Raw genomic sequence first — 12829 nt, 5'->3', positions numbered from 1 at the left:
TGTCCTATAGAGACTGAATTCAGTTTTGTTATCATATAGCTGCCCCATCCATTTAATATATTATATGCTTAATATTATAGTTTCTTAAATGTAATAAAATATTAAATTCCATTTAGGAATAAATCAAAGAAGTATTTATGCATCTGTTGAGAATATTGACTTGTCCAGGCAGTTGCCAGGAGTCAACACTGACTCGAAGGCACAACAACAACAACAACAAAAGACAAAAAAGCAAAAGGAGCAACCTAACTACTAACAGTTGGAAACACATCTGCAAGATAATTCAGCCATCTGAGGTCTGAGCGCTTGAATTCACCTACCATCAATAATTCGTAATATTTCATAATACTCCATAATGAATGAATGAATTCATAATAACTCATAATGAATGAATGAATAAATAAATTAATAACATAATTCACAATGAATTCAATAATTCATAATAAATAAAAATCAATAATAGAGCCAGTTTGGTCTATGTCATGCACTGCCTACCGCAGAGTAAAACACAGACGCTGATTCATAGGAGAGCAGGTTCCGGTTTATTTCGTACGTAGTGTCAGTTGCGAAAAAAGCTGAGAGTGAGAGGAGCGCGCCGGTGCGGGGTTTAAATACCCCGCGCCGGTCAGCGCCCCCTCACCCTGGGTTACGTCATCCCCCCTTTGTCCTGCATGCTGTCTTGCCGGTAGGTGAAGGGTTGCGAGGCCCCAGCTGGTGCCCCGGGATCACCCATCATCGGTTTCCTCATTCAGCCGGTGATTGCTGTCAGCTGGGCGATCTCCGTTGCGCTTGTGCTAACAGCTTGGGTGTGCCTCGCGATCCGCTCAGCCTTTGTCTTTTCTTCTTTCTCCTTTGTGAGCTGATGGCTGCTTCCTCCGGCTAGAGTCTGTGGCTGTTGTTGTGCGTGCTATGCTTATCTTGAGCCCCTTCCTCTGCTTCCTCGTTATTGTCATGTGTGCCGTTGTGCTGATGTCTTCAGCTCAACGGCACTCATGACATACTGCCCCCTGTCCGAATAGTGCCCCCCCCCGGCCTTCCGGTTTTTTTTACCAGGAGAGCTGTCAAAATGTTTTTGTTTTGTTTTTTTTTAAATTTCCCGCCGGAGTGTTTTCGCCCCTCCCTTTGTTCCGCCCTCTACCTCGTGTCCATCTAGGGTGTGTTCCCAGTGCGCATGCCCCGACCACACCCTGGGCGTGCGCATGCTCCGGCCACACCCTGCTTGTTTGGCTCAGTTCGGCGAGGAAAGAGGCGTGGCTGGTCGGGTGCTTTTCAGCTCCAGGTAGGGCCCTTATCTTTTTTCCAAGTGCGTCGTCATTGTTATGTGTGCATCCTGGGCGTTGCCCCCAGGCATGCACAGGTGACCAATGTCACTCCCTCGTGGGCCCGGGGCAGGGGGAGGGTGAGTCCCGGGGGGAGGGAGGTCTACCGAAGTCGCGGGCTTGGGGGGCCCTTTCCCCTGGGGGCGCGGCTGGCGGGGGGGGGCCCGCAGGGAAAAGGGTGTTCAGGGGTCGGTTCGGCTTGTCGCCCCTTTGGCTTGTCGGGGTACGTCCGGTGGAATGCCCGGGTCAGGTCTGGCGCCTTGACGTGTTGCGCCGCCACCCATTCTGGGTGGGGGAAGTGTTTCCACCTTACTAAATAGTGTAATATTCCCCGTTGACGGCGAGAGTCGAGTATGTCTCTTACTTCGAAATGTTGTTGGCCGTCGATCATCACTGGGGAGGGCAGTGGCGTGCTCGGGTGCCATCGAGAGGTGGTTGCAGGTTTCAGGAGGCTGGTGTGAAATACTGGGTGGAGTCTCCATAGATTGTGCGGCAGGTCCAGGCGTATTGCCACCGGGTTCACTATCTGGGTTACTCGAAGCGGCCCGATATACTTAGGCCCCAGTTTTTTCGAGGGTTGAGGTGACTTCAGGAATTTGGTGGATAGGTAGACCATATCCCCTGCCTGGAACGTCGGTTGCTGGCGCCGGTGCTTGTCGGCCTGCTCTTTGTCGGCCGCCTGTGCTTCCTTCAGCGCTGCCGTGATTATTGGCCACGATTCCGCAATCTTCCGTCCCCAGTCACTAGCATCCACTTGGGGTCCCGGGGGTTGCGGTAGCTCTGGTATGGGGACGAAGTCGCGCCCCGAGACTACTTCGAACGGGGTTTTCCCCGTGCTCGTGTGGACGGCGTTATTATACGCGACTTCCGCAAACGGGAGCAGTTCGACCCAGTCGTCTTGGTGGTAGTTTGTGTATGAGCGTATGAATTGTTCTAGGGTGGCATTGAGGACCTCTGTGGCTCCGTCCGTCTGGGGGTGCCAGGCAGTGGATAGGGCTTGTTGGGTCCCCGTCAGCTTTAGGAAGGCCCGCCAGAATTTCGAAGTGAATTGTGTGCCCCTGTCGGTCACCACGCGTGCGGGACATCTGTGTAACCTGTACACGTGTATCAGGAAGAGTTTGGCTAGTTGACGGGCGGAAGGGACCGATGAGCAGGGGATGAAGTGGGCTTGTTTCGAAAAATAGTCTTTCACCACCCAAATGGCCGTTTTCTTCTGGCTGGGTGGGAGATCTACTATGAAATCCATGGAGATTTCCTCCCACGGGCGGGAGGGCTCCGCCACCTTTTGTAAAAGTCCCGGGGGCTTACCTGGTGCCCGTTTGGCCCTGGCGCATGTCGGGCAGGATGCTACATAGGCTTTCACATCCCGTCTCAGCGCGGGCCACCAGAATTGGCGTCGTGTGAGGTGCAGGGTCTTCAGGAACCCGAAATGTCCCGCTTGCTTGGCGTCGTGGGATCTGCGCAAGATCGTCTGGCGTTGCGAGTCTGGGACATATATTCTGCCTTCCCCCCATGCCAGGTCCTGTGCCATCGTCACCTTGTCGGGATTTGCTAGGAGCCAAGGGTCGGTTTTGAGGGCGGCAGTGAGGTCTGCGCGTATCCCCCCTGGCAGTTGCGGTTGGCGCCGTCTGGTTACTGGTTGCCCCACCGTCGGTTGTGCCGTGGGGTTGGGTTGCCTCCGAGCGCCGCTCCGGGTGGTCACCGCCATCCCCAGCTGGGAAGCGGATAGGACCGTCCCGATCATGTCTGGGGCGGGCTCCTCGTCTTGGGGCAGTTGGGAGATGGCGTCAGCTAGGAAGTTCTTTTTGCCCGGCATGAACTTCAGCTGAAAGTTGAAGCGGCTGAAGAATTGGGCCTATCTGACCTGTTTTGGGCTGAGGCGTCTGGGCGTTCGGAGGGCCTCGAGGTTCCGGTGGTCTGTCCAGACCTCGAATGGTTGGGTGGCTCCTTCCAGTAGGTGCCTCCATGTTTCCAATGCCGATTTCACCGCGAAGGCTTCCTTCTCCCAGACGTGCCAGCGCCTTTCTGTCTCAGAGAATTTCCTTGACAGGTAGGCGCATGGTTTCAGGACTCCTGTGGGGTCCTTTTGGAGTAGGATGGCCCCCAGGGAGAAGTCTGAGGCGTCGGCTTGGACCACGAACGGCCGTTCTGGGTCCGGGTGCGCGAGGATTGGCTCCGTGGTGAACAGCGCTTTCAGCCTGTTGAATGCGGTTTGGCACGCGGGTGTCCAATTTAGTACTGTGCCCGGGTTCTTGGCGCGTCGTGTGTTCCCCACCCCTTTAGTCTTGAGGAGGTCTGTTAGGGGGAGGGCTATCTCCGTGAACCCCCGTGCGAATGACCTGTAAAAATTCGCGAAGCCGAGGAAGCTCTGGAGTTGGCGCCTGTTACGGGGGCGTTCCCAGTTCACCACCGCCTCGACTTTTGCGGGGTCCATCTCTATGCCTTCTCCGGAGATTCGGTACCCCAGGTAGTCTAGGCGTGCTTTATGGAATTCGCACTTTGAGGGTTTGGCATAGAGTTTCGCCCTTTTTAGCTTGTCGAGGACTTGTCTGACTAGGGTCACGTGTTCCTCGTGCGTTCTGGAGTAGATGAGGACGTCGTCTAAGTAGACCAGGACCCCTTTGAACAGGTGCTCATGCAGAACCTCATTGATGAGCTGCATGAATACCCCCGGGGCCCCTGCTAGTCCGAATGGCAGCACTTTGTACTGAAAGGCGCCTAGGGGGCAGTTGAACGCCGTTTTCCATTCGTCCCCCTCCCTGATTCGGATCCGGTAGTACGCCTCGCGAAGGTCCAGCTTGGAGAATACTCTGCCCGTGGACAGGTGGGCGAGCATGTCTTTCACAAGGGGTAAGGGGTATTTATTGGATAGGGAAGCTGCATTGAGGCCCCGGTAGTCGGTGCAGAGCCGTAGGGTGCCGTCCTTTTTCTCTCGGAATAAGACGGGCGCTCCGACCGGTGAGCATGCCGGCTCTATGAATCCCCTCTCTAGGATTTTGTCGATGAACTCCCAGAGGGTTGCCATCTCCTTCGGGGTCATCGAGTAAATCTTTGGCCTAGGTAAGGGGACATCGGGCAGCAGGTCAATCCTGCAGTCCGTCTTGCGGTGGGGGGGTAGTTGATCAGCTTCCGCCTCTCCGAAGACCTCGGAGAAGTCAGCGTATTGCTCCGGTAGGTCTTCTGGGGTAGTTGTGTTGTCCTGGGTTGCCGCCTCTGCTCGTCCCACCGTGGGGTTGGTCCTGCCCGCTGGAACTGGCGCCCGGTACTCGCCGTCGTCGAATCGGAAGGTGCAGGTCGCCCAGTCGATGCGCGGGTTGTTTGTTGCGAGCCATGGTATCCCCAAGACTACGATGGGCCGTCCTATGTGGGTTACCACGAACGATGTTCGTTCGGTGTGGGTACCCATTTGTAGGGTAACCGGCTCGGTCTGCATCGTGGCTGGTGTCCCTCCCGCTGTTGAGCCGTCCAGCTGGTGAAATGCCAGCGGCGTGGGGAGAGGGAGGCAGCGTAGGGCGAGTTTTGCGACTATGTCGGGGTGGATCAGGTTTTTCGAGCACCCCGAGTCCACTAGTGCCGCGGCCGTGGTGGCTCCGTTGCCCCCAGAGAGCTTGATTGCCGCCATTATTACGGCGCTTTCGCCGCTCTGTCGAAGTGATCCGCACCTCTGTCCCACCGCCTGCCTCGCGGCACGTTTTAGGGCAGGCGGGGAGCGTTTCCCGCCGCCTGGTCTGGGTCTACGGCGTCCTCTCCCCCCCAGTAAGCGCCCCAGCCTTCGTCCGGTGTCGCTGTGGCTCCGGTCATTCGGCGGTGGGGGGGTGGTGGCGGGTTAGTTGGTTTGAGATTAGGTTTCAGTGTGGGTTTAGGAGCGCTCGCTGGGGTCCGGTTGGAGAAGCAATCTGCCGTTTTGTGCCCCATTTTCCCACACCTCCCGCAGGGCCCGCGAGTGAATTTCTTCCTTGGGTATGTGGGACCGGCCGTCCCCACGTGTGGCGCGGGTACCTTTGGGTAGGTGTTGGTTTTGTCTTCCGTCGTTGCCATTAGGAAGGTGCGGTGCGCGTGTTCTGCTTTCCCCGCGAGGTGGATCCAGCCGTGCAGAGTCTCCGGATCGTCCCGGTAGAGAGCCCATTGAAGTACTTCGCGGTTGAGCCCCCTTTTAAACATTTCTAGCAGGGTGGTCTCGGACCAGTCGTTGATCTTCCCTGCTAGGGCTTTAAATTCGAGGGCGTAGTCTGGGACAGTGCGTGCGCCCTGTTTGAGGCTTTGGAGTGCGCTTTTAGCCCTCTCTTTGGCTAGTGGGTCCTCAAAGTAGCGCTTCATCTCGGTAATGAAAGCATGGAAGTCAGAGAGGGCGGGGGAGTTGGACTCGTACATTTGGACGTACCAGTCCGCCGTCCGGTCTTGTAGTTTGATCGCCACGGCTGCGATCTTGTCCGCTTCGGAGTTAAAGGAGTGTCCGTGCCGCACCATGAACTCCCTGGCGTTCGTAATGAAGAACGACAGTTTCGCGGGGTTCCCGTCGAAGAAAATGGGGAAGTCCTTTGGGGCCCGGGCGTTCTGTGAGTCCCCTCCTCTCGCTTCCCGACTCCTGGCTTCGTCCGCTTGGGCCGCTTGTTGATTAGCATTTGGCCCATGGGGGTGCGACGACCCGCTCGGGGTGTGGGCCTGCACGGGAATGTCGTTGGGCGGCGCCGGGGACATCAGCGATTGCAGCATGGTCCTGAGGTCCTGTAGCTGGGCCTCCATGGCTGCGAGTCTGGCTTGAGTTTCCCCGTCCGAAATCCGCGCCGCAGCTGGGGTCGGGTCGATCGGTGTGTCCGCCGGGTTGAGCCGCTGGTGGGGTTCAGGCAGTCCCGTCCGCTGGTCCGCTTCCTCCGTTTGGGGGTGCGTCGGCTGGGTTGCCTCTCTGTCCTCCACCGTGCTTGCCGCAGTTGGACTGACGCTCCACGCCCGTGGCTGGGGTGCGATGTGGGGCGGGGGGGTCTCCGCTGGTCTCGGGAGGTATGTTGCTCCCTCCTGTGGCCGGGTCACCTCCGCCGCCGTTTCCCTTTGGGGTTGGAGCTGAGGCTCGGGGTGGGCCGGGCGGGTGTCCGTGGCTCCTGGGGTCCGCGGTGCCTCTGGCCTCGATCGGTCCTCCTCCGCTTCTTGCCGTGCGGTTCGCCCGCTTTGGCCGCGACGCGTCGGCCTCATCGCTCGTGGTCTTCTCGCCGTCTATTCCTCCCGCGGCTCGTTGTCCGGTGGGGCTCGGCGAGGCTGAGTTTGTGACTCTCAGCTTTATGTCATGCACTGCGTACCGCAGAGTAAAACACAGACGCTGATTCATAGGAGAGCAGGTTCCGGTTTATTTCGTACGTAGTGTCAGTTGCGAAAAAAGCTGAGAGTGAGAGGAGCGCGCCGGTGCGGGGTTTAAATACCCCGCACCGGTCAGCGCCCCCTCACCCTGGGTTACGTCATCCCCCCTTTGTCCTGCATGCTGTCTTGCCGGTAGGTGAAGGGTTGCGAGGCCCCAGCTGGTGCCCCGGGATCGCCCATCATCGGTTTCCTCATTCAGCCGGTGATTGCTGTCAGCTGGGCGATCTCCATTGCGCTTGTGCTAACAGCTTGGGTGTGCCTCGCGATCCGCTTAGCCTTTGTCTTTTCTTCTTTCTCCTTTGTGTTCTGATGGCTGCTTCCTCCGGCTAGAGTCTGTGGCTGTTGTTGTGCGTGCTATGCTTATCTTGAGCCCCTTCTTCTGCTTCCTTGTTATTGTCATGTGTGCCGTTGTGCTGATGTCTTCAGCTCAACGGCACTCATGACAGTCTAGTGGTTAAGGTGCTGGACTAGAAACCGGGAGACTGTGAGTTCTAGTCCCGCCTTGGGCATGAAAGCCGGCTGGGTGACCTTGGGCCAGTCACTCTCTCTCAGCCCAACTCACTCACAGGGTTGTTGTGGGGAAAACAGGAGGAGGAAGGAGTATTTGGTATGTTCGCCGCCTTGAGTAATTTATAAAAATAATAAAGGCGGGATAGAAAATAAAATAAAATAAAATAAAAAAATTCAGCCCTAATCTCATTGTAAACAGGACAGTGGAGAACATAGTGAATAATGTCCTCTACTTGACTGGCACCACAGGAACAGAGATGCTGTTCAACAGGGCTCTTAGAAACTCTCCCTTAAAGATATGTCAAAGACACCGTCTGTAAGCAAGGGGATGTAAAAGCCTCTCTCAGTGGAGCACTTGTAATATTAACCAGATACTGAGAGAGGCTTCTAATGTTTTTTATGGTGATGAAACCAAGATGAAAAGTTTGATGTCTATACTGTAGTAGCATCTTTACTGGCATCCCTTTCCAAGGCCTAGCTCTAATATTTTCTCTATTCCAAGTGCTAAGTTCCCCCTAAGGGGATAGGCAACAAAAGTTTTGTCTATTGATTCCTAACTGTGTAAAGGAGAAAACAAAGTAAGTCAAGGTGGGATTCCTGAAAGCTTTCTAATTACTTAAAGTAGAAAAAGTGCTATCTTTTCTATTACACAAAACAAAAGTGGAAAAAATATGATCTGATAAAACAAAAATCAAATTAAAATGTTACTCATAACATTATTTTTAAAAAGGTGGGAATATAAATGAGAGAAAGAAACTTAAATGTGCGTGATTATTCCAGTATCTATTGCAGAGATTGAGGTAATTATTTTATAAGTACAAAGCATGCACTGGCCACAGATAAGTAGTCAAAACAAACCTCTATGATTTACCTGGAAGTTATATACAAATTACAAACCAAATATTTATATTATGCCATTTACAAGGTTGGTTTCCTTTGAATAATGAAAAATGCCTAAAGATTGGTTCACTATTCAGATGGAATATGCACAAGCTGTTCCAAAACTTATGTCTTCCATAGCAACTAGGCATTCAGTGCAAAACATGATGTTCAAATATGTTGCAGCATTGTTGAAAAAAAAAAAGACCCTTCATGTTACATACCAGTCAGTAATACACCATCTTGTTCGTATGAATCCTTTTCTGGACCACTTGCACTGAAAAGTAGTATAAAGCACAGTATCAATATATTAAAATATAGAAAACAGAAAGAGATGAATCTATTGGTACGTTTTACAAAAATTGTGTTAAATATTTTCATGAAGAACACTAGAGAAAACAACATGAGCTCAATATAATAAAATCAGGATTATAAGCATCCTCTGGAGAAGGCTTTAATGCTGGGAAAGGTGGAAAGAAAAAGAGGATGACCACCAGCGAGGTGGATGGATTCACTTATAGGAGTGATGACTGCACTGTTGGAAGACCTGAAGCACAGATGGTCATGAGAAAATTTATGTGGTTGCTAAGAGTTGACAATGACTTGATGGCACATAATCTATTTTCTGAGTAATTATGTGGTCTTCAAACCTGTTCCTTGCCCCTCCCACAGTATCCACATGTATCTGAATCATAACCTGGAAAAGAAATGTATACAGTACTTAGCCTTTTCCCCAAATGGGAAGAAACATATTCAGCCTAATGTTCCATTAGGAACATAATGAGATAAAACTAGCCAAAGTGCTCATTTACATAGATTTAACCCTTTGTTAAATAGCTACTGATGAACTTTGCAAGTATTTCCCAAAGTCATTTTCCTTGGTCAAATATCTTTCTGGTCTCAGAGCCTATCTGGGTAAGAATGTAGGAGTATAAACAGAATAAATATTTATGGGGGAGATTTGGTCCATATATACAAGGTTAAGCAGCTATCAACTGTACTTTGCAAATCCTTTCCCAGCAGCTAGACCTATTTGCAGTAGCAGAGTATGACTAGGAAAAGAAAAAGATGGGGAGGAACTTGCATGAAAAGCTCTTCATCTACTGATTTCTCTCCTGTAAATATCAGTTGAGGAAACAGAACAGTTGAAAATACTTTATAGGACACTTTTTAAATTTCCAATTCCTTGAAAATTAAGAAAAACCAACTCAGCCATAGAGCTTTAGAAGAAAAGTGGACTTACTTCTGATTACCCATGTATAGGATCAAACTAGGTCATCTGTTTGCTTTCAAATGAGAATTAGCATAGCTGCTCCACCTTTCTATCAGATTTTTCCTCTTCAAAAATCAGTGGGTTATACCCATAAGCAGTGTCCTCTGTTCAAATGAACATGTTAAGACAATTACCCTAATAACAATTTGATATTTTTATTTAACCACCTAAACTATTTTAATTGCTCAGAAAAAAGTTATTTTTATAAATTATGAACAAACTGATATCCTCTTTATATGTGCCACTCACTGTCACACTATATTGGTGCAACTTATAAAGAAATGTCTTCCCTTGTAAATTTTCCTAAATTATAAAGTAATACAGATATTTGGAAAAAAGAAATGAGCTAAGCCAATCTCTTTCCATAGGACTGAACAAGCAAAGATATCTATAGTGTGGCATACATCAAGATAAGCGATCTTCCATCCCATGAACAAATCAATTCATGGCAAGCATGCTTGAGCTGGCACAGAGAAAAGATTTCCAAGTTTATGAAAAGCAAATCATGAATTTATTGGAGTGATTTTGTAACAAAGATACCAATTGCAGCAAGTTTTAATTTTTATTGGCTTCAACCTAATAATAGCTAAAGCCTGAATCCAGAACAACGCAAGCTGAATTGTTTCCACAATTAAGTCTGACTGCTTCTTCCTTCCTGGCAGACTCTCTTGTGTCCTTGTAAACCATCCCTTTGACTATCAAGATGCCTGCTAGTGCAGTTTATAGTCCTGTGTTCTCCAGAGGGGATGACCTGACCTAGTAGAGACCCCTTCATGAACTGTTCAACTGTCATTATATAAACACACACACACACACACACACTGTATGTGTGTGTGTATCTATCTATCTATGTGTGTGTGTGTGTGTGTATGCAATATATACACAAAATACACACACACACAAACACGCATGCACCAAACAACAGTAAAACTTCAGTTATTCCACACCAGAAGCTTCTTGACAAAGAAAGGCTTCAAATGAATATTTTGTTGACTATTAAAAGCTTGGTCTAGTACTAATGTTTATTTGCAGTGATATAAGACAGTCTGCATTTGTGACAAAGGTTTTGAAGATGAAGCATCTTCTTTGCTTTTGCTGTTACTAGTCATGGTCATTTTACAATCTTTAGCTACTCTCACCTGCACTGGACTACATCATAAATACACTTAAAAATGAATCAACTAAATATGTGATATGGTTGTTTTCAAGACGAAGTTCTTTTCTGTTCATTTTCAACCAGCATTTTAACATGAATCTCCAAGGCTGGGTCTGCTCTCTAATGAATTATCAAGCATAGTTGAAGTCCATTAACCAAATACTAATGTTCTTTGATGATCCTGGGGTGGCCATATGTTATGTATCAACAAAGTGCTTTCCAGTTCTATTCATGGAAAGACAGGGAAAGTTACAGAAGTTTCCATCCCAGAAGGGACTGTGATCACTCCCAGTCCAAAGATGTCCCATCCGTCATAACACTGAATGGTGAAAAGAACTGCTAATATCTATACATGTCTGTCTATGCCAGCTGGGGTTTATTTCAAACCCTAAACAAATGGCTTATCAGAAACTGGCAGCGTTTGTGCTCGACGGGTAAGAGCAGCTGGGAAGCTGGGACGTCACCATTTCCAAGCCGCACTGTAGCCTTAAAGGGACACTAAGACCGTCCACCCCATTTATAAATCACCCAATTTATATTTCTTTTAAGTACGTGTACCCTAAGAGAGGCTTTCTACAGCAAGGAGAAGCAAGTTCTCTTGGAGCTTATCGTTATTTCTGAGATTAATTTTTTAAAAATTCTTTAATAATGTTTTCCATCGAAATATTAAGGAGGATTGAGAGTAAGTAATTGTCTCCCTGTTATTATTTTTGTACTAAATTTGAAGATATTAGCATTTTCCTACATGTTGAATTGGCTGCTTTGAACTTTCAGTTTTCTGCTTCTACTGTCCCTGGAGAACTGTCTGTTATCTCACTTTCACTTGTGAAAACACATTCCAGAATTCGTTCGTATCTTCTACTTTCGCTGGTTAAGCTCCTAGGGGGTGCCATAACCTACTGCTTGAGACATGGAAGAGTTTAAGCAGACTTTCTCTGACTTTCACCAAGATTTTAAACAGATTCTTTCTGATTCCTGTCCAGTTTTTATGCAAGGCATTCAGGATATTGTGGAAAAGAAGAGGTCTAAAATGTGTCATCCGGTTGGGGATGTTGTAGAGGAAACTGAGGAATTTAACAGCGACAGAAATGTTTCTTTTAAGAGTGAGATCAGGACTTCTGTTGAAATGCTGGATGAAGATCAGATAGACGACTTGAAGAAATTAAAGGGAGAGATCGAGTTGCAAGCCATAAGTGAAATGGATTTTCTGATGGAATGCCATGGAAAAGAAGCGGCTATTATGTATGGGAAGTCTCTTGAAGAGAAGTTGGAGTTTTTGAGGGGGGCAGTTGGGCTGTTTGATTTTTTTAAAGAAAAAAGCTCTGTGCGTATTGTGGCTATATTTAAATACTCTGGTTTATTTTGAAGTGGGATAAGGTTTTAAGAATATTTATCTGGATTGCTTTTAGGGTTTGGCTGATTTCATTTATCTTTAACAATTTGGATTAAGTATAATAAAAAATAGTAAATGTTTGGTTTTGGGTTTGATATGATTAAGATTATTAAAATTGTTGTATTATCAAGTATAATGGCAGACAATTTATATGTTTTTTAATTTCATCTTTATTATACAGTAGTAGACAGGAATGTATAGAATAGTAGTAGGAAGGAAATAATTAAATAAATGTTATCTTTGGGAGGAGTTGATTAAGAGGTGTCTTTTATATCTTTATATCTTTTCTTTTAATATAAGGAGAGGGAGCAACAGTATTTAGTGATTTTTATAAAAGGTGAAAGATTTATATGATCTGAAGAGAAACCAAAGTATCGTTGCTTGAAACTTAATAAATTCTTTTAAAAAAATAAACTAAATCATACCTACAAAACATTTAGTTTATATACTATCAATGTTGAATCGTTTCAACTGTGAAGACTTATCCTTACTTGATATTTTACAGTAAATTTTAGCAAGAGAAGAATAAGAACTACAAAAAAACAAAACAAAACAAAACAACTACAAAGAAAAAAACTAAAAAAGTGTGGAAACACAAGAGAAATTTTTTTCAAATTTACAAAAAGATGTAGCTTCTGACTTTTAACAGCAAGAATATACAAAAATTTCCATAATCAATCTCTTACTATATATTAAACCAAAACACCACATTATTTCTATAAGTCATTCCACTTTAACACATAATAAAAATCACTAAGTACAGTTACTCTTCCCCCTTATATTAAAATAAAGGAAAAAAGTTCATATAAACCTCTTAAACATCTTTCTCCCCTCCAAAAAATAAAACAATTTAATTATTCCCTTCCTACCACTATTCTATATAGTTCTGTCTACTATAATAAGAATTAAATTAAAAAGCACATAAGTTGTCTGCTATTATACTTAATAAT

General features: G+C 47.3%; 1 protein-coding gene across 2 annotated transcripts in view; it reads right to left on the bottom strand.

The window, feature by feature from the left end:
- Positions 1-12829, bottom strand: part of INPP5A (inositol polyphosphate-5-phosphatase A) — a 299141-nt gene that overhangs the window by 117707 nt on the left and 168605 nt on the right. For both annotated transcript variants that reach the window (XM_063307365.1, XM_063307366.1), the window contains exon 7: positions 8282-8334. In XM_063307365.1, the coding sequence (XP_063163435.1) occupies positions 8282-8334 (53 nt within the window). The remainder of the gene's footprint in view (positions 1-8281; positions 8335-12829) is intronic.

The sequence above is a fragment of the Candoia aspera genome, chromosome 6 (genome assembly GCF_035149785.1).
Source record: "Candoia aspera isolate rCanAsp1 chromosome 6, rCanAsp1.hap2, whole genome shotgun sequence".
NCBI lineage: Eukaryota > Metazoa > Chordata > Lepidosauria > Squamata > Boidae > Candoia > Candoia aspera.
This window is presented reverse-complemented; position numbering and strand designations above follow the sequence as displayed.